This window comes from Euprymna scolopes, chromosome 23 (genome assembly GCF_053919585.1).
Source record: "Euprymna scolopes isolate OS-2025 chromosome 23, ASM5391958v1, whole genome shotgun sequence".
Classification (NCBI taxonomy): domain Eukaryota; kingdom Metazoa; phylum Mollusca; class Cephalopoda; order Sepiida; family Sepiolidae; genus Euprymna; species Euprymna scolopes.
In genome coordinates, this window is record NC_136504.1 from 11,893,792 (window position 1) to 11,916,741 (window position 22,950).

At 33.0% G+C, this 22,950-nt stretch overlaps 2 protein-coding genes across 2 annotated transcripts in view; both read right to left on the minus strand.

The window, feature by feature from the left end:
• LOC145245753 (uncharacterized) overlaps nt 1–17,762 on the minus strand; it is a 32,544-nt gene extending 14,782 nt beyond the window's left edge. Inside the window, exon 1 of the mRNA XM_080107352.1 lies at nt 17,627–17,762. Within this exon, the coding sequence (XP_079963478.1) occupies nt 17,627–17,661 (35 nt within the window). The 5' untranslated portion in view covers nt 17,662–17,762. The remainder of the gene's footprint in view (nt 1–17,626) is intronic.
• Nucleotides 1,948–16,363, minus strand: LOC145245754 (uncharacterized). The gene is made up of 2 exons (XM_080107353.1): nt 15,598–16,363; nt 1,948–2,658 (listed from the first exon to the last, which is right to left on the minus strand). Exon 2 carries the CDS (start codon nt 2,610–2,612, stop codon nt 2,286–2,288), a length of 327 nt encoding a protein of 108 aa, XP_079963479.1. The 5' UTR covers nt 2,613–2,658; nt 15,598–16,363; the 3' UTR covers nt 1,948–2,285.
• Nucleotides 17,763–22,950: the final 5,188 nt, after the last annotated feature.

Genomic DNA, 22,950 nt, shown 5'->3' on the forward strand with positions numbered 1-22,950 from the left:
TTTATATATATAGATATTTAGATGGATTTTCAATCAAATAATGAAATTAAAATACATTAGGTCGTGCAGGGAATTGATGGAGTAAATTCAACCATCTTCTGTCATCACTAACCAGCAGAGTGTTACAACTGTTGACCAAGAGGAAAACTTATAAGGCATGTTACGTAGTGTGATGATGTATGGAAATGAAACCTGTCTAGTGCTGCATGGATTGAAATGACACGAGAACAAAATGATGACTGTGCAATGTGAGTCTTGAAGATGGGTTTAGATCCAATTACCTTGAAGAAGACAAAATCTGTACAGTATAAAAGAGATGTGTGCAGAACAGGAGACTTTCTTAGTTTGGTCACATTGAAAAAAGGAGAGTACTTAGCAGAACTGCAAAACAATTGGGTTAGAAGGGTCAGTTGGCTGGGGAAGACCAAAGAAATTTGAAAGAAAGAGGGGATAAATAAAGACCTGGCCAGAGATAGTTTCATTTGGAAGTCAATTTCTAAAAGCCATGCATCGCATGCTACCATGTAAAACAGATGATGACAATGATGAAAAAAAGTATTGTAAAAATGATTTCTTAGGACATTTAAAGAAACTAATATTTACAAGGTTTAACTATTATTTAATACCTGTTACAGCTAATGCATATAAAATTAGGTTTGTGTAAATGTTTATTACATTTGTATGTACGAGATTCACTCCTAGACTAATTAACCGATCATTTTGAATTTTGAAACACAGCTACTAGAGGGAAGGGTGGAAAATGTTTTATCCCTAGTTTAATTTAGTTTTATACAAAGAGAACAAAGAGGGTGTGAAAGCCTTTCATGAAAATTCAGGTACTTCTGATTTATGTGAAATTTTAACAATAAGTAATAGACATGAATAAATATTTTCCAAATTTCAGTTTCTTTGGAATATTTTAAAAGGTTTTTAAAAGGCGCAATCTTCTATTTGTAATTCAAATATTTCAGATTTACATCAAATTTAACCCATAGTCATTAAACACCAATTAAGCAAGATTCCCTGAATTTCAATTTATTCTTAAGACCACTTAAGCTTAAACCTTTAATTTAAATATTTTCTAGAATCCAAATCATGTAATGGATTTTGATCAAAATTGTAATAAGAATTCTAGACATAATGTTTAGTGGTATTACATTTTGATTTTAATCTTTGTAAAAGGAACATAATAGTGGCGCAAAACGAAAGTCTTTGACAACGACTGTTTTTGCAGCATTCTGCGCTGTTACCATGGAGATCATCTTATGGTTTATACTCTTCACTGAAGACTAAACCTACACTCTCTACCGTCCATCTTGCTTTAATGTCTGTCTTCAGTAATTTTGACATGCAGCTCGTCGACCAGAGGGAGAGCTCATTCGCAAGGTTCTCTCCCTCTTCTTCCTGCCTAGCTAGTACAAACATGTCGGAGGGTGGCTGAAGACCTGGGCGACAACAATTAAGGACGATCTCGCAGTACTATCAGGCCCACAAGTAGTGTGGCGCTGGCACTGGAATCAGGAGTGGTTAGCCATTTTCTGCGATCTGGCCTAGGATCATCGAAACTGAATTGTGATAGTTTGAGATGCAGTTGGTGCTTAGGAGGAACCCAACAATCCAAGCAGGATGGCAGCCACTATAAGTGCAAGTAATTGTGCTGCAAAGGAATTAGGTTTGTGAAATTAATTTTACTCCTACTGGGACGGGTATTCTTCTAATTATATAAAATGGTCATTAAAAGAATTATAAAAATCTATTTGAAAACGGAGTTCCTATTTAACATAAAATGAACTGACATTTTAATTTCCTATTCGACCATTCATACTTTTAAAAATAATATTGTTAAATTTTGCAGGACCAAACATTCCTTAAGGAATTCAAGGTTTATAACTTTTTTTTTTAATATTGAACAAACCATAGTGATTGAAAACAAATTATTACATCAAGAAAATAATAAAAACATTTAATAGAAAAAATATATTTTCATAAATCATAAAAATTGATACACATGTTCAACTGGATAAGAAACAGCATGTTAAATCAAGGAAAACACTCTCGACCTTGAGAAGACACTCAATGTGTCCTTGACCAGATTTGATGCCTAAACTTGGTACAGTTCTGTTTTCATTTTGGTCATGGCATTCATGATGGCTACATTAAAAGAGTCCACCATTTTGTTGGAATGGTAATCCTCTCGGTCATATACTAAACTCATTCAACAAGTACCAAAGACCGATCATGTGGTGCTCCTGGGTTTTCTTGGACAGAAACTTCTCTCTCCTTTCTTATCGAACAGGATTTTTATTTGTCATTTCTTTCACATCATGTTCGACAATAGTAGACTTTGATTCATGGAGTCGTTTGTCGATGGCTCTCTTCGACTCATTTGAGTCATCAGCAGCAGCATCATCTGTATCACAGACAAACTCAACGATCTCCGACTGAGGAGAATGTTTTTTTCCCTTCGACATGGATGACATGTCGTCTCCAACAGAGGGCTCTACATCATTTCTAACTTCCTGCACAAAGGAAATGTCCACATTTAAAAAACGGCTGATTTCTAAGTCAGAGCGGTTGGCAGCTAGGGCCACGAGCACAGCATCCCTTTTCATTTTTTGTGTTAAATTAGAAGCTGCTCTATCGATGCTGTCACTATGTCTGAAAGAGAAACAAAAAGTTTAAGACGTAATGAATAAGAAAATTGTACTTTAAAAATATTTTCTCATGATTTTGCTCTAGCAGGGGATGGGGCATTTTACCGGATGACAGACATTCACTCATTAACTCATACATTTTTTAAGGTTATAACCGTCCTTTTAAGTGTAATTGTTTGTATGTTTCTTGCACTTGGATCACAAAGCATATCTGCCAGGTCTTCCATGATGTATATTGAATTTATATTTGTTCTCAAATACCTGGTATACTTTGTATAAATGTATTTGTAAAATAAAGTTAATATCACTCTTTGGTTTAGTCCTCTATTCAAGGATATCTAACATGCAAATTACTCTTACAGAGCCACCTATTGTCTATTTTCAGTAAACTGCGGGTTTAACAACGGGAAATAAGGCAATATTTAAGTGTAAAGTTATACATATAAGAACAAAAAATATAAAATAAGCAAATTAAACAAGAGAATTCATCATCAGTTTAACATCCATTTTGCTTGCTGGCATAACAGCTTTTAGAAATTGACTTTAAACCTATCTTTGGCTAGATCTTTATTTATTCCGCTTCCAGAAAAGGATACACATGGTGTAAGAAAAGAAAATTAGTCAATGAATCTCGGAAAGAAAAAATGTTTCGTTAGACATGTACAAGTTGTTCGAAACAACAAAGCGATCACAATTTGAACTTGGTTCTTTGGCTTGTGCTGAAAAGAATGATGTCATGGACACATCCAGGCAAAAAATACTAATTGTATTTACCCAGCATTGCCCGGGATTCTTTTGAAAGATGTTTGGTTAATTAATTCTCATTTCTTCGTGTTCAAAAAAAAAAAAAAAAAAAAAAAAAAAAAAAAAAAAAAAACACACACACACAGAATGTACACTTTCAGTATTCATGCAAGGTGCTGAATTATTTTCTTCCTTTCACCAACAACAGAGACGATGTTCGCTTTTGATGCCATCAGCAGTAGTAGTTCTCCTTTCTTCTCACGTGAATGGTGTGGCATCCAAACACACAGCTCAGTCTAAAATCCTTTTTATTAAGCTATTTTGAACTGCCGACAGCATCTAATTTGCATAATCATGACTCGTCTTGAAATCAAACAGTTCCAGGTTCTTGCTCACGTGCAGCTACTATTTCCTTGCAGTAGGCGTGTGCTTGTTGTAACCACTTATTCCTTCACCACTGTGTACCATCACCATATTTTTAATGTTACAGCCTCCCTTTTTAAATTATAATTTTATTTAACGCCTTCAGTCTTCTGGATCAATGCATTGGATCCCTTTGAAAATGATTGTAAATAATAAATTAGAGGATTCAATCTCTCCTGTTTATCGGGCATGTTTCAAATGCGTTTCAACATGTTAAGTGGTAGATGACATTGAAGTAGATGAAATTTCAATAAAAATAATTATATTTTTAAATTGTGACCAAAAGGGTCAAATATTGTTTGTTTGTTGTTGTACAACATTCATCCTAAGTGAGTTGAACCAGCTTCCTTCGAATGAGGAAGTGCCAAGGGAATATTATTAATTGAATCAACTTATGATTCTTAGGTTAATGCTGTTTTAATCTCTATTTATAATCTCTGCCATTATATAAAGGTCATTTGTGCATGTGTGTGTGTGCGTTTCTTCCTCATAGGTTCCAAAACAGCTAAGCCTATCTTTTGCAAATTTCACACAAAGCTAATTTATATGTCTGGCGGTGTTCTTAGATATGTTTTGTACAGAAATTCATCCGATAAGTATCGAAAATCAAAAAAATCTGATCATAAAAATAGTTTTTCTCTCTAAAAAAACAAAAAACAAAACAGATTTATTATTATCTGGAGATATATCTTACTTGTAGAGCATTCGACTACAGACCAAATGATCCCCTGTTCAAACCCGGGTGAACCGCACCATTTTATTTTATTTTTTTATTAATAAGTTCAATTTATAATAAAAGAAGAGGTACCATTAAAAATCATCCCAAATCATTTCTTTGTTTACATATTTTAAAACTAGACATTAATCAGAAGTGACTTTTCCAGGGCATTCATCGTCAAGCCTAAATATTAGCTGATATGATATTGTAAATAAACACAGACAAAATTTGGTGAACGACATTATCATTATTATTTGTTTTATTTTTAGTGAATTAGTCCACTGGATAAATTATTCCTTGTAATATATAATAATCAATACAGGATTGATTCTATAATAATGCATACATAGTCTGCATAAATTAAAATATCATATTCAAGTGCATTGCACGATCGGGCAATGCCGGGTTGCTAGCTAGTTATATATAGTTTCCAAAACTTTCAATTAGTGGTGGGATGATTAATCGGAATCGCATCGTTAAAAAATACCTTAGATTTATGATTCTTTCATCACGATTCTCTTATATTTTTAAATTGAACTGTTTGTTTGAAGTGAGATTAATGCTGTCAAAAATTTATGATAAAAACGTCATAGAACTTTTCATTGATCCGTGCTATTTTTAAATAGTACTTTCAAGTTTAATTAAAGTTTTACGAGACCTGTTCTTATTAAATTGTTAGGTGAAAGTAGCTGCGCTATTTTTAAATAGTATTTTCAAGTTTAATTAAAGTTTTTTGATACCTATTTTTATTAAATTGTTAGGTGAAAGTACAGAATAGGTACACAACACCCTCCTGTCCCTATGTTAAGAATGGCTTTCTAAATGTAATTATTTCAGCACAGCTCAATAAGTGCATGAGTACCTTTTATTTTCTTGAATAAAATAAAAACTACTCTACAAGAACACTACTGTTTTTGTTTTAATAATTATTATGGACTTGCACAGAATAACTTAGCTTGCCTTCGGTAACATTTATTTGTTGTATATTTTTTCACCGCTTTTTTTTTTTTTGCTTTCTTAGTTATTCTGAAAATATCACCTTTGATTCAAAGGTTTTGTTCTGTGTGACTGTATATTGTTCTTTTTAAAATCTATTGATAAAATAGCGCCTGATAATTTAATACGAGGTTACATTTTTGGAGATTACACCGTCTACAAAAATATCACGTGACCTAAATTTTCTGATACCAGAAATTTGGGACTGCTCAAATATACGATTATCTTCAAATTTCTTCACCCGGTGTTTACAAAGTCTTTTTGTGTGGAGCTGTCAGCTGCAAAATGAAACAAGTTCTTTTTCATTTTTTTTTAAATTGTCATTTTTAAAAAAGCAAACGAACAAAAAAATTGATAACCCAATCTTTTTGTCTGTTTGCTTTTTTAAAAACATACAATTAAAAAAAAATTAAAAATAGAAAACTTGTTTCATTTTACAGTCGACAGCTCAGCATAAAAAACCTTTGTAAGCACGCAGTGAAGAAACTTGAGGATAACTAAATATATCAAGACCCTGATCAGAAAGTTTGTCATCATATGATGTTAAATTGATCCCCCATCATAAAGTCTAAAATATTCAAATCTCAGGGTCTTATTTAAAATTACACTTATTTTAAAAAACAAAAATACAAAAAAATCTTCATTTCATGGAACAAAGATGTCATATTAAAAAAAAAACATGTAAATTGATCAAGTAGTTTATTTTCTAATTAAGAAAATCAAATTTTATAATGAGCCAGATGGGAGAGCTAGTAGGTGCATTAAAATTCAACGGTGGACAACTCAATTCGACTACCGAGATTTATCTATTTCTGTTCTTTCTTTTTAACATAATGTGAAAGAATTGCTAAAAATCGTAAAATTTAATTTTCTTAAATAAAATGTAAACTACTTGATCAATTTACGTGATTTTTTAAATCTTCGTTGCACAATCAGTACACCATAAAGATTTTTCTGTATATTATTTTTTTAAAAAATAAATGTCATTCACCAAATCTCATTATTGGTGAAATTTAATTTTTAATTGACAGAAACACAGAAATTGCTGCACACGGTCTACAAACTTATGTTTTCAGCATCACAAATTGTATTTTCTTCAAAAAGTGTCATTATTTTTATATGATTAGAACTGTAACAGTTTTCTTTTGTCTGTAGAGTCATTGCGATGAAAGCATTTAATTTAATCTATCTATATATAAAAGTGATTTTGTGTGTGTGTGTGTGTGTGTGTGTGTGTGTGTGTGTGCAGAATAGTCTCTATGAAATACTTTTGTCAATTTTTCGTCTACAGACTTGAAACTTGATGTATAGTGACTTGAACCTGTGGAACAAATACAATTTGGTTTTTAGCTGATAAAAATAGCTACTAAGGGATCAAAATTGAAAAAAAAACTTGAAACTTGGCAGGCATAAGTCGACTTAAAGTGCTCTTTAACACATGCGCAAATATACATTTATACGTTAAAGCCAGTTAAATTTTTCCAGTTTCGATATACAAGTGTCATTTAAAGTAAAAATTTCAGTATAAAATAAAATTTGTAAAATTTGTTTTTTTTTTAATGGATTCAACATGATTTTTTTTCTTACTTGAGTGTCACCACTTATCAAGGTCTGAAGGCCACTCGAGGATAAGGATTAATGAATGTAAGGTGGTAGTGAAGTAATTGTTAATGGTGTAAATTGGGTAGAATTTGATTATTTATGGGGACGTCTCAACAAGAACTTGTTTACATCGGATTTGAAGGCTACTATGTTTTATTCAGTCAGGAAGCAGACCAGCCAGTGTTCCACAGGTGGGCAGTTCTAGGAAAGAAACTGTTCATAGAAGCTGCATTTAAATTTTGGCACACATGTGGAGAAATCATATGAAGTGGTTGTTGAGTTAAGCGGTTTTTGTGAAAGTTTGGCAAGGGGGGGGCATAGATTAAAGTTCAGTCGAGCACTTGCCATCAAAATAGTGATAGAGTTGAAACAGGCTCATAACGTCCCTTCTGTGATAAAGAGGTTGCAAGAAAGAGAAAAGGGCATTACCTACTAGGTTTCGCAGGCAGGATAGCAGCCAAGCAGCTCCTGTTCAGATGTGGCAACAGTACTTCATTTTTTTTTGTTTGAAAATAATGGGCAGACGATCATTTTTTGTTCACATTTGAATGATTGCCTTCATGTCATGATTTCATTGGTTGATTTGAGTCACGTGACAGTTTTATTTTATACACACTGGCAGACAGCAATTTAAAGAATTTAACATGATTATTTTTTTTATTTTACTCCTCAACATCTAAATTTTCATCTCCATGAATACAGTTTTCTTTTGTTATAAAAAGTGCGTTTACGTAAGTTAATCATTCTCCTTTTTATGATAACTCGTTATAAGAATGTCGAGAAGATATTCGAATGCTCTTTATTTTATCATACCATTAAAATATAGAGAAGTTGAGACAAATTGATCTCTTAGCTAACATTTAAGTTATTTGCGGGGCCACAGACATTTTTGTGAAGTCAAAAGATGAATTTATTTTCTTGGAAAAGATCCAAAAATTAGAAAAAGATTTGTGATGAAAAGTCATTATTTAAGGTTATATTTGAAAAACCCGAAATAATAACTATTTTATGCAAAAGAAAAAGATGATGACAAATGTCGTTATTTAATCAAGGTTATACTTAAAAAAAAAAAAAAAAAAAAAAAAAAATGGAATCCAAATGTATCCGAAATTTGTTAAAATATCAGAATTATCCAAATGTTTTGTATTTTAGTCAGAGCGACTAATTATTTAAAAGTGCCATTGAAATTAATATTCATTTATCTAAACAATCTATCTATATCTATAAAAGTGAAAATGTCTGTCTGTCTTTTCTCTATGGTAGTTAAGGAAGACTATTATACAGAAATACATTACTTTACATATTCACACTTGAATATATACATATGCACATAGGGCCCAAGCAAAGCTGGGCGGAACTGCTAGTCTATCTATCTATATATATATATATATATATATATAAAGTGAATGTGTCTGTGTACATTTCCCTACGCAATAACTGTCAATTTTAAGTCTACAGACTCGAAATTTGATACACAGGGTATTGAGATTTAGGAAAATAGATGTGATCGGTTTTCGGACAGAAATTTGTCTGTTAAGGGATCAAAATTCAACGATTTGACCTTTGAGAACTCTACCAAACTCCTCCAACAATTTTGGGTCTAAACACTTGAAATTTTAGACATGGATCTAACTTAATAACTTGATTTGAGTCCAAAACAATAAATTTTAAGGGTCATAATAGGGGTCAAAGTTAAAAAAATTGACCATATTTTTTTTTTTTTTTGCTCAGCATACACCTCCAAACACCCGGGCAGCCATGCTAGTATATCTATAAAAGTGAACGCGTGTGTGTGTGTTTGTACATTTCCCTACGCAAAGCTGGGCGGAACTGCTAGTCTATCTATCTATATATATATATATCTATAAGGTAAAATTAAAGCCAAGAACAATGCGAGATTTTTTTTTTATATATATAAATTAAAGCCAAAAAGGACTAATAAGTCTGAAATATATTGAGATTTATAACACCATTGGATACAACAGGAAAAAAAAATTACTGTGGTTTAGAGTTGAAATAATTTTACTCTATATAAAAAAAAAAAATCTCGCATTGTTCTTGGCTTTAATTTTACCTTATAACTTTCTTCAACAATGCTTCAAGCAAACGACAACCTACTTATATCCCTCAGTCTCGGCCAGACAGAGTTTGCACTCATGAAGAACACTCTTCCACTGTCTTCTCTTGAAAAAGGACTAATAAGTCTGAAATATATTGAGATTTATAACACCATTGGATACAACAGGAAAAAAAAAAATGACTGTTGTTTAGAGTTGAAATAATTTTACTCTATATAAAAAAAAAAAATCTCACATTGTTCTTGGCTTTAATTTTACCTTATAACTTTCTTCAACAACGCTTCAAGCAAACGACAACCTACTTGTATCCCTCAGTCTCGGCCAGACAGAGTTTGCACTCATGAAGAACACTCTTCCGCTGTCTTCTCTTGAAAAAGGACTAATAAGTCTGAAATATATTGAGATTTATAACACCATTGGATACAACAGGAAAAAAAAAAAAAAAATTACTGTTGTTTAGAGTTGAAATAATTTTACTCTATATAAAAAAAAAAAATCTCGCATTGTTCTTGGTTTTAATTTTACCTTATAACTTTCTTCAACAATGCTTCAAGCAAACGACAACCTACTTATATATATATCTATCTATCTATAAAAGTGAACGTGTCTGTCTGTCTGTCTGTCTGTGTGTCTGTGTACATTTCCCTACGCAATAACTCTGTCAATTTTTAGTCTATAGACTCGAAATTTGAAATACCGGGTACTGAGATTTGGGAAAATCGATGTGACGGGTGTCAGCCAGAAATTTGGCTGTTAAGGGGTCAAATTTCAACGATTTGACCTTTAAGAACTCTACCAAACTCCTCCGACAATTTTGGGTCTAGACACTTGAAATTTTAGATTTAGGTTCCTTGAACATGGATCTAACTTAATAAAGTGATTTGAGCCCGAAACAATAAATTTTAAGGGGTCATAATAGGGGTCAAAGTTTTAAAAAATTAACCATTTTTTTTGTTTTTTTGCTTTTTTTGCACAGCATACACCTCCAAACACCCGAGCAACGCCGGGCACCCCTGCTAGTATATATATATATATATATATATATATATCTATAAAAGTGAATGTGTCTGTGTACATTTCCCTACGCAATAACTCTGTCTATTTTAAGTCTACAGACTCGAAATTTGATATACGGAGTACCGAGATTTGTGAAAAGCTTTGTGATCGGTTTTCGGACAGAAATTTTGCAATTAAGGGGTCAAAGTTCAATGATTTGACCTTTGAGAACTCTACCAAACTTCTCCGACAATTTTGGGTCTAAACACTTGAAATTTTAGATATAGGTTCCTTGGACATGGATCTAACTTAATAACTTGATTTGAGCCCAAAACAATAAATTTTAAGGAGTCATAATACGGGTCAAAGTTAAAAAAATTGACCGCTTTTTATTTATTTTTTTTTGCTCAACATACACCTCCAAATACCCGGGCAATGCCAGGCACCCATGTTAGTAAAAGAATAAAAAAGAAAACATATATATATATATGTCTTCATATATTTAATTTAGAGTGTGTAGTTCTTATTTCGTTATGAAAAAAAAAAAATATTATTATTATTATTAGGATATAAATATTTTTCATTTTCAGTCTCAAATAATATTTTATTATTTATTACGTAAGAAAAGACAAAACAAGGAAAATAAAGAAGAACTACAAAAACTCGATATTTGCCCAAGATTCCAAGTAACCTTTTTAATTAAGAATTGTTTTCTTTAAATTGTTATAAGTCATGCAAGATTTCCATAAAAAGAACAAATGGTTTCATTGAATTTTGCTTTTAGTCTTGAAAGATTTCTGGCAAAAAAAAAAAAAAAAGAATTCCTTTAAAAAAATACTTACCAACTTTTGAATGAACTTAAGAAAAAAAACAAAAAAAAAACACATACACAAGACAATTTCTTTTTCAAAAATATATCTGTAATTGTAAAGTTTTAACTGAGTGTATTCTGTTACATTTTTCTTTTTGCTTCGAATGACCTATGGACAAATATACATTGTCAATCTTCTTTTCTTTTTTTTTTCAATAAATTTTCAGTTCTTTGATGTACAAGCTATTTTGTCATTCATTTTTATTTTAAATTATTTTAGAGAAAAAGATGGACACACCTTATAGTTGTAAAACATTTTTTTTTTTCTTATGAGAGCTAATTAGATGAAAGTGTGATAGAGTACTAACTAAAGACACCTTTAAAAAGTTGATTTTTAGGAGTATTCTGGTCTGTTTTGAACGAATATCACATTTAAATTTGTTGCCGACAAATAGTTATTAGGTAAGAGTGACAATACAGAATACATATCCGAATACCCCCCCCCAATCCACTTTTTAAAGATAAGACTTTAGTTGGTACTCTTTAATTACTGCCCTTTGTAAATGTTGGTTGACAAAACTTGAAGATTGCATATTAAAAATTTATTTCTTTTACACCTACAAACACCTGGGCAACGTCGGCCACCCCTGCTAGTCTATATATATATAAGGGCAAAATGTGTGTATGTGTGTTTGTAGGTCTTGCAAAAACTTTTGACAGAGACGACGGAACCTGACCAAACCAGTATAGTTTTAAACCTTGACCCTTCGGACGACAAATATTGAAAAATTGGCCCAAAACATTAATTCCTTCACCCTAAACTCGGCTGTTTTGTACAAGGAGGGGTCGATTTTTGCGTTGTCATTTTAGCAAGTCATCATTCCCTTTTCGATTGACTATGCTTAATTCTGACGTTCGTGACTTCCGATCACGCCATGGAGACACTGACTAAATAGACTTCGTGGTTTAGTGGAGGATGCCCTTTTCTCTTCCCTGCAACCTCTCTCCCACAGAAGAAACGTTGCGAGCCTCTTTGTTTTATCGTTATTTCCATGGCAGGTGCTCGTCTGCTCCAATCCCTCGTCTTCCCTCGCCAATCTTTCAGGAGAAACACCCGTCTGGCTGAAACTACTGTCAATAATTTTCCCCACTCTTTATCTGTGCCTAAATCCAAACGTAGATTCCATGAGCAAAGCTTCTTTCTTAGAACTGCATGCCAGTGGAACTCTCTGCCGCTTGCCTGTTTCCCACCTGACTACAACTTGGACGTCTTCAAGTCCAACATAAACAAACTCCTGACAAACCGCCCCCTTAAGACACTCTATCAAAACCCCCAATACTAATGATTACTACAATACTATCTCACTGATTACTGTACACGCAATAACCCTTATCCATGAGTGGCCTTCGGGCCTTGATAAGTGATGACCCCTATGTAAAAAAAAAAAAAAAAAAAAAGGTGTCAGTTTTTTTTTTTTTCCTTTACGTTACGGGTTTGAGCCTGCATGTTTACTACCACTTTCTTTCTTTTTTTATCAGCACTTCTGCCTACTGTTGTTTTGATTCCCCCGCCCCACTACTACCACTTTTTACACCCCCCTCCCCAATGGTTCCTTACTACAACACCTACATGCACCCGGGCGCCCCCTGCTACTTTTGTTTACCCCCCCCTTCTCGAGCTCCTTACTACAACACCCGGGCACCCCCGCTGGTGTATTATAAAGGGTAGTAATGTCGAACCCAATACAATATATTCATGAAGACATTATTGGCATTTCAGTGCCATTGGAATTCATGAAGATATGTTTCAAAAAGGGCAGGTGATGTCCCATGCATATGACGGTACTTGTACTTCACGTGGCCAAGTACATTAGATGGTGTTCGTGTGGATTGCAGGGTCCTGCAGGAAACAAAATTAAGAGTGTGATTTACACCCAATGGACAAACACAGAATGGTTCTGTAGGTAACCAAATTCTTGAGGAGCCATTCCACTAGGTGTATCAGAAGCGGCCATTAAAAATGACGTGATAAGAACTTTAATAATTCAACTTACTATCTTTCGAAGCTTATAACTACTTGAAAAATGTAATTCAAACCATAATTTTCTTTTCAATTAAAGGAGCAAAGACCAAAATTAAAAAAAAATAACAAGTGTAATAGCAAATTATGCAATATTTGTTTTTTTAAATCAGTTTTCTTTAGAAAAATTTTAAGAAAATCAACGTATTTTAACTTGCTTCGATAAAATATATGTATATATAAATGCCAAAAAATCATTTACTTATAAAAAAATACTATTCAATGGGTAGTTCCATTCTTTATTGTTAAGAATTTATCCATATTTATATTTTAAATTCCATGTATTTTTTTAAATAAAAGAATTTTTTAAACACTATTTGAAAACCCCGCCATTACGTAAGCATTATTAAGGTATTTAGCCAAACGCCGAACTGGTGTTTTTTTTTTTTTTTTTTTTTTTTTAACTACGGATGAACAGAAGGACGTAAAAACCACATGTTCGCGTTAGCCGTCTAGCCTTGTGAGTGAAGAAATTTGTGTCTCCATATTTGAAAACTAGTCACATTTTACTTATAAGTTTTTGCCTTTAAAAAAAAGTTCAGTCAAAGAATTTTTTTTCTTTTCTCAAAGAAATACATGCGTTTTTGATCTAATATATTTTATTTCCACTTTATGGAATTAATTTTTTTTTTAATATAAAAAAAAAACAAAAAAAAAACATTGAATGAAATAGAAATAATTTTCGTAATAAAACGAAACTTTCTGTGTAAGATTATAAGGTTTTACTTAAAAAAAAAAAATCAACGTGGTTAAAAAAAAGGTTTTAAACTTTGGACTTTACAGGTAAATTTGCAAATAACTATTTTTTTTTTAATAAGCTTATTTTATTTATTGATCTTTTATCTTCAATTTGTGATATATAAATTTGAGGTGAGAAAATTATTTTCATTTTAATAGACATTTCAAAATTGGGGGGGGGGGTAAAAAAAAAACAACCCTTGTCTAAAATATTATATTCAGTTTATTGGAAAGAGCATAAAATTTCACATTGAATCTAAAAATATCATAAAAATTGAACCAATAGAAACAACAATCGATAGATTTTTAAAGTGAAAAAATTGAAAAAAAAAAAAAAAATTAATTCGTAAAATTCAATTGATTTCATTACGTAAACAAAATGGCTGCATGAAGGCGAGCAGGCACTTCGTAAACACTGTTTTTTAAAAAATAAAAAATATTTCTATTATTTCTTAAACGACATTAATAGTTTATTTTGGAAGTATATTCCATAAAGAAAATAAACAACCCACTTTAAAAAGAGAAATTACGAGTTTTTTTGGGTTTTTTTTTACTTTATTCGCAGTTTTTTTGTTAGGGGTGTCAAAAATTCCCCCAAAATTCTGACACACCTACCGTTCCACTTAAGTTAACAAATTTACCGAATTTCCATTACTAACGATTACTATATTGTCCAATTGACTACTGTACACTCTTAACCCTTATCCTCGAATGGTCTCTGGACCTTGATAAGTGGTTATGCTTATGTAAAAAATAAAAAGGTTCCGGTAGGCGCGCCAACCATCTGTAATGATACGAGTATCAGCCAAAACGGTTATCCTGACGCTCCGCACTTCTTTATTTACATTGGAAGTGACGTCACACATCTTATAATACGGATGGCTACAATTGTAAAAACAATTTGTTTTATTTTTCTTTTATTTTGAGCTCCTTTTTTCTCCCGTTTGTTTTTGTTTTCTAAAATTAATAAACCAGTTTACAAGTAAATTAAATCTTGAAAACTACTCGTTTGCCGTAATTTTAAACGTTATTTATTTTCAGCGACCCCGAAAACCTTTAAGAGTGGTAATTTTAAAGGAATTTGAGGATGGAGTAATTCTTCATATTTACCTTTTTTTTAATTGAATTGTTAGGTGAAAGTACAGAATAGTTACAATACACCCTCCCTTCCCCATGTTAAATAATAGGTTTCTAAATAATAGCGTTAAAAAATAACTCGGGTCGTAAAGTGCAGGAGGGTAACGCCGGATCGGAAAAAGAGCTCAAAATGAAAATAAAATAAATTCTCCGCTGTGTTAGTAATTAAAAACAAATTCTCAAAATGAAAAGAAATGTTAGATTCTCCGCTCAAATACCAATATAACAAATGGGAGAGAGAAAAAAATTAAATTCGCTAAAACAAATTATTTTTTACTTGTAAACTGGTTTATTAATTGTAGAAAACAAAAACAGACGGGAGAAAAAAGGAGCTCAAAATAAAAGAAAAATAAAACATTATTTTTACAATTGTAGCCATCCGTATTATAAGATTTGTGTGACGTCACTTCCAAGGTAAATAAAGAAGTGCGGAGCGTCAGGATAACCGGCAAAACTTCATGAATATTTTTATTGTATTGTATTTGTAATTTTGTATTGGATTCGACATTACTACCTTTTTTCATTAGAACTTCATTATAAAACATTTCTTATTCATTTTATCGGAGTCAAATAAAGTCAGTTTTTATTTTGAAAAGTTTTGTACATAAACGAAAGATTACCTGTTTTTCTATCGTCACCATAAGCAAAACAACGCGTGGCGTGCACGTGCTTTGTTTGGTTTGCCACCGGAAAGCATAACGTTACATACACACAATTTGTCGGCGACAATTTTAAATGTCATCAAAAACAACTTTTTGTTAATGTATACGAATTTCAACAGGACACGGAAGTACGTAATAATTTGGCATTTTTTTTTTTTTTTTTTTTTTTTTTTTAGCTTTAAATTTTTATGGTCTGGTAACCCTGAGGACGACACGCTATTGTAAATTAACACCCTATTCTGTACTTCCACTTAACAATTTTAATAAACAAATATTGTAAATCCTGAATTTAAAATGAACATGTACATGAATTAAATTTTTCAGTTCTTATATTATTTATTTCATTTTATTTTTCGGTCCCGGTTCTGTCTTTCTGCTTCTTAAATCCACTTCGCTTCTGGAGACGAACTTTTTTTTTTGTTTGTTTGTTCCTGCGCAGGTGAGTAAGGTATTTGTCAACCGTATTGAATTGGCTCTATAATAATAAATATGAAATCTGCATAAAGTAAAACATTATATTTAAGTGTATTTTATGATCTGGCAACGCCGGGTGGCCTGACTGGCCTGCTAGCATTTAATATTAGAAAGAAAAAAAACGGATTTGTATTACTGTACACAGATTCGAAAAAGTTGTCAAAACAAATATATAACAAATGGGTAAAATCCATTGAAAGCGGTCGGTGGTTCTATGAGAAAATAAAGCTGTGTACGCATTATAAATGTTTCTTTTCTGTGTCTTACGTTATACATTAGTACATTAGGGGTCATTTCGAGTTAAAAGTTTATTTACTGCACCCATCTGAACTATCATGATTTAAATGTGTATGTCTCGTCTAAATAACTCATTTCGTTTTCCGGTACGCGGGACGGTACGCTCGATCTGACTTTTTGATCACCCGTCTGGTCGGCCATATTAGAGAATTATCGTTAGTTTTTTAGACGAGACATACACATTTAAATCATGATTTTCTCTAGTCCAGATGAGTGCAGTAAATAAACTTTTAACTCGAAATGACCCCTAATGTACTAATGTATAACGTAAGACACAGAAAAGAAACATTTATAATGCGTACAAAACACAGCTTTATTACCGACCGCTTTCAATGGATTTTACCAACAAATGTTATCAAAGGCAAGATAAGTTACTTTTCTACCTAACTGGATATATTTGTGTTTTTATTCAATGTAACATGCTTATTTAGCTCGAAAAACATGCGATGTATTGGAAAATTCAAAATGGCGCCCGACTCTCTTTAACACGGTAAGTTTGGGAAAAGGTGTTATAAATAATAAACTAAACAAAATACTATTTAAAAAACACCGAATATATGTCAAGTTATGTTGCGGTAACATATATTGAGCGAATTTCTAACAGTATTTTGTCTAGTTTATTATTTATAACGCCCTTTCCCAAACTTACCGTGTTAAAGAGAGAGTCGGGCGCCATTTTGAATTTTCCAATACATCGGTAAACATTGTATGCCTTTCGAGCTGAATAAACATGCTACATTGAAAAACACGAAAAATATATCCAATTTGGTAGAAAAGTAACTATCTTGCCTTTGATAACATTTATTTGTTATATATTTGCTTTTTGACAACTTTTTCGAATCTATGTGTACAGTAATACAATCCGAAAAAACAACTCCATGAGAGAAAAATCGGAGACTAAGGACGACAGATTCAAATGCATGCGCAAAGGGACGCATTCTCTTTCAGAAAAAGATTCGTAAATTAAATCTTTATATTTGTTACATCTTAAAATAACAACAGATCTTTAAAAAAAAAAAAAAACTCAAATCGAATAGATACTCCCATCAAAAAATGACATATTCTAAATTAAAAAAAAAGGAGGGGGGATTTGGGACGCTGAAAACGTACACAAACGTGGCCGCCGTCAAATAACCCAAATGAACTTATTCAAGGGAAAGTTTTGGGTTTTTTTTTTTTCTTTTTAATAGAGATTTAATAAATACGACAAACTTACTTGCATTGTAATACAGTTTTTTTCTTCGGTGACATTTCTTCTTTTTTTTTTTTTTTTTTAAATCCTAAAACTAAGTTTTGACAGCAGTGTAAAAGTTAAAAGTTTTGTTGCCTTAAACGACAAGAAAATCGAAACTAATAATAAAACTACAATTTAAACGTCGCTGTGATTGGTCAATTTCAAATTGCCGCTTAAGACATTGCAAAAAAAAAAAAACAAACATCTTACGATTTCTTTCTTTAGTGCTTTGTTTACAGTGGCGAGCTTTTAAATAAACGCAACATTATTATGTATTTACGTGTTATGGAGAAATTAGTGTGAATTCAAAAAATTACGAAAAATAATCCAATAGATAATGTACAAGATGTATTTTTAATTTAAAATAAAAAATAGCCAAAATTACATTGGTTGGTAAATGTGACTATCGGAATACCCTGGCCAAATTCACCGTCAAAAAATCGTTCATGTCCATTAAACTTAAAGACCGAACCGGAAACTCGAAAACGAAATTTATTTATATATTTTAATTTAATTTTATTTTATTTTTTAATTTTAGTTCAGTTGTATGTATTTCCCTGTTATTATTTTAGTAAGAACGGATTACTATTTCGGTGTATGTGCAAAAATTCCGAAAGTTGAACTCATAATTCTTTTGACTCACAATTTTTCGTCTGCTAAAATTTTAATCACGTGATTACTGTGTAGCATCAATAAAATAAACCATTCATTTTGCTGAATACGATATTAAAAATAACTTAATTGGTACTTTATGCACTTTTGTTACAGGGCTGGTGAGTGAACTATTCTGTACTTTCACCTAACAATTTAATAAACAAAAAGATATCGTAAAACTTGAATGTAACTTTTCTTTTTACTTTTTTTTTTTTTCAATCAGATCAGTATCGATTAGACACTAAACTGAAGCGGGAAAAGGGGTCGGAAAGGCGATAGGAAGGCGGGGAGGGGGGAGCAAAGAATGAGTAATTCAGAATTCACCAATTTTTAGAAATAATTACACACAACACTTTAAATTTAAATCAATGTATTTAAACGGTCCTTTGGAAAAGAAATATGTAAAATATAGTGGTGCACCATGCTATTTTTTTAAAATAGTATTTTCAAGTTAAATTCAAGTTTTACGATATCTTTTTGTTTATTAAATTGTTAGGTGAAAGCAAAGACAAGCTCGCAACATCTCTCCTGTAGGAAAGAGATTGTAGGGAAGAGAAAATGGCATCCCCCACTAAGCTATGAAGTCTATTTTGAACTCTGTCAAGGCAGGATAAGCTGCTTCTAGCAACTCCTGCTCAGATGTGGCAACAGTACTCCATCCTTGAACGTACTTGGCTCTTATATAGGTAGAGAATTGCATCAACAGTAAGATATCTATCAGAGCGATAGAAGGATCCCACCATTTTCCCAGCTACCTTGGCAACAGATTTGATGTACATGTTCATTTCAGATCTGGAGTAAAAGTCAAGCCCAGAAATTTGTCAAAACATGGAGCCTCCCCAAGATGAGAGCCATTCATTTCAATTGATGCCAGATGGGGAGAGAGCGATGATAATGAAAAGATAGAAGCTTGGTTTTAGATGTATTAAAAGTAACCAGCCACCTCTTTCCCCATTGTACCACATGCTCAAGATCAGAGGAGAGAGAATCAGAAAGATCTTGATCATTTATGGCTTTTGATGTGTTGTCATAGATGGTAGTATCGTCAGCATAAATGTCTACGAATGATCTTAGGATGTGATTTGGGAGATCATTGATGTAAATCAGGAAGAGAGTTAGGCCCAGGATGGACCCCTGAGGGACTTGAGCTTCTGATTTCTGCCCATCAACCATTACTCTTATGAACCTATCAGAGAGAAATTATTTAATAATTGAAAAGACATTTCCAGCTATACTGTAGCTGGAGATTTTGTGGAGTAGACCTTTATGCCATACACTATCAAAGGCCTTTGATATGTCGAGAGTAATTGTCCTAGAAAGTGAAGCCTCCTTCGAGAGATTTGCTAATCCTACAAGATATAACTGTAAGCACATCTGCTGTAGATCTATCAGAACAGAAACCATATTGCATGTCATTAAGAAGGTCATTTTTGCTGAGGTGGTTGACTGCTTTTCTATTTAACACAGATTCATGATGCACAGGAAACTTGCTCTGTACCGAGAGGAAGATGATCAAATCACCTGAATTTTTAAATACAGAGCATACTGATGAGGTTTTCCAGGGTTTTTGCAAAACAATTCTCTTTAAGACAACACTTAAATAGCTTTGTAAGTATGGGAGCTAGTTCTGATTGAAGCTTTTTCAGCACTATAATTGGAATGCCGTCAGGGCCAGTTGCTTTACTGGAATCAAGGTTTTTGATTAGTTTGGCAACATAACACACAGTTATTTGAATGTCGCATAGCATGTTTTCTGATACAGCAGGAAATACAGGGGGTTGGCGGCCTTGATCACATAGGGTAGAATTAGCTGCAAAGTTCTTGGCAAAGAGTTTGGCTTTGTTTGATGCTGACAAGATTACCTCAGGTCCATTGATGATGGGGGGGATAGAGCACATGTTTCTGTTCAGGACCTTGTTTGCTATTTGCCAAAACTGGTGGGAACCAAGCCGCTGCTCAGCTACTTTAGACTTAATGGACTGAGCGTACAACTCTCTCACATTTTTTATTATTTTTTTACAGGGGTTGCTGGCAATCCTGGAAGTGGCTTTAGTCTCAGTACATCTATTTTGTTGGAAGCCATGGAAAAAGTGATTTCTGTGTGTAATGACAACAGCACATTCTGGATAGAACCATGGTTGACTGTTGTTGCTGGAATTTTTTTGAGAGTATGAAGTGTCTATACCTACAATTAACCATTCCCTCAGATCTGATATTATAGAGGACACATTTTTAAACAGAACGCAGCGGTAGATCTGATATAAATGTACAGAAGCTATCCTAGTCAGCCATAGAGTATCGCTATACTGTACGATTGAGAGGTATGTATGAGGGCCTATTACATTTTGTTTGTATCTTAACTGAATGGTCAGAAGATCCCATTGGAGACAGAATGGAGGATGAACATAACTCAAGGCAAGTTGTGAGAAAAAGGTCTAGGAGACTTGCATACTGACCATCAGTGTCTGGCACATGAGTGGGTTCATGAACAATCTGAGTGAGGTCATAAGCAATGGAGAAATCATGATAGAATCTCACCTCATCATCTGTCTTCTTTAAGTGGGCTAACTATTTCACAGTATGAACATTGAAGTCTCCACATACATGAATGTTAGCCAAAGGATGAGCAGACAGGATGTGATCAATTTTCTCAGATATGCACTTAAAGTTAGCAACTCCACTGTTGTGAGGGCAAATATAAATGCAGTGGTGTGAGCAAGTGCAACCCGGAAGCACGTATAGTGTAATTTAAAGTCTTCTCTAGAGATGTCCCTACCAAATGGAAAGCCATCTTTAATGTAGCCACATATTCCATGCCCATGGCGATCTTGGGGGGGGGGGGGCAGATTTTGATGTTAAGTTAGAGTATCCTTTAATTACGAACTCATCTAGGAAAATAGTTGATCTAATGCCAGTTTCGCTTAGGAATAATATGTCTGGTTTAGTCTCCTGTAATTGGGTTTCAACCTTTGGAAGGTTGGAACGTAGACTCCTGATGTTGGAGACAATGACATGGTGGGGGGGGAGGGGGTCTATGTTGGAAGTTGGAGACCTGGGTTTAATTGTGTACTTTTCCGGGAGACTTTTCATGATGGAGTTTTGGGATTTGTGGAACACATCGACAGACTTGGTTAGAGTAGAGCAGAAAAGGAAATTAAGAGAGAAAAAGAAACAAAGCAATATATATATATATATATATATATATATATATATATATATATATATACATATATATATATATATATATATACATATATATATACATATATATATATATATATATTGTAGCTCATGATAAGGTAAAGCTGTAACAATATGGCATCAAGAAGCCCCTCCGTAAGCTACTGCATGGTCCAGAATCCATTCACCAAATAGCAATACAGCAGCCCCAGTACTTTACACCTGCTGATAGGACAGAATCCTTAGTGGTTAATCCAAAGTTTGGGTTCCTGACTATCAGGCGGATAACATCAGCCCAGTTAAAATGTTTACCTTCAGCACCCTTATTAGTGACATGGCTACAAGGATAGACATAGAAACAGAAACTTTCCGACATATCAGGCGACTGTTCACGCAAAAATACTGCTGACCTAAAATACAGCTTTTTCTTTTCCATTTGTCAGAAAACTCACTCATTGTAAATGAAGACTGAGGGAGAAATTAGAAGAGAGAGTAACAGAAGCTGCCTATAATGCATCCACGATGCAGTCTACTCTCCATAATGAAAAGAATATAAGAAAAATTCATTCGACACATCGACAGTCTATAGTGAAGATGCAAAGAATCTAATGTCTTCCCGATCACATTGTGATCGGATCCATGGTACAAACTGCCCCTGTACAATGTGCCCAAACCAATCCATAGGACTGGAATGGAGAGAGATGGGTGAATTGGAGACTTGACTGCCTTGCACAGTGGTGCCAAGAGCACTAAGATACCAAAAAGGTGTTTCCATATTGCACTTAGACACAAAAGAAGAGATTATTTCACAAGAGATCAAGGAACCAATCTTTTGATATTCCATAGATAACTATTTATCGAAAAGTCTGCAGATATATTTACAGGAAAAGTAAAAAAAAAAAAATAAAAAATAAAAATAAAAAAAAAAAAAGGTTAATCTCACTTAAGGAGACACGAAGTAGAGGTGCTGATCTCCCAATCAGTCACAGAATTACATATCGATGAAAGAGAGCAACAACACTGATATCGCTAAAGAGAACATAAACAAGAAATGCAGATTTATATACAGACTACATTATCACCTAATGACTTTTCAAAACCCTTCAAAATTGGATTATTTTCTTTGGACAAATTGTTTTTCTCTCTGGATATTGCACATATTATCCAGCTAAATATTTTACATTCTATATCCCTCCTTTCTCCAAGTCCTCTCCTGTCCCCATTGGACAGTTTAGTTGATTCATATAATCTTGTTATTCTTAGTATTTTTTTTTTTTTTTTGACAGAATAATTCTTATAGACAAGGACAAGAAGATAAGAAAAGATATTTCCTTTATTTTATTTGCAAATTCTTTAGTTGCTTCCACTCTCGGCCAATTGAATGATGGTTTTCTAGGGTAGATCAAACCTTATTGAGTAATAAAATGGTTTTATATCTTTAACCCATAGTTGTGTTCTTTCATTTTGCCATC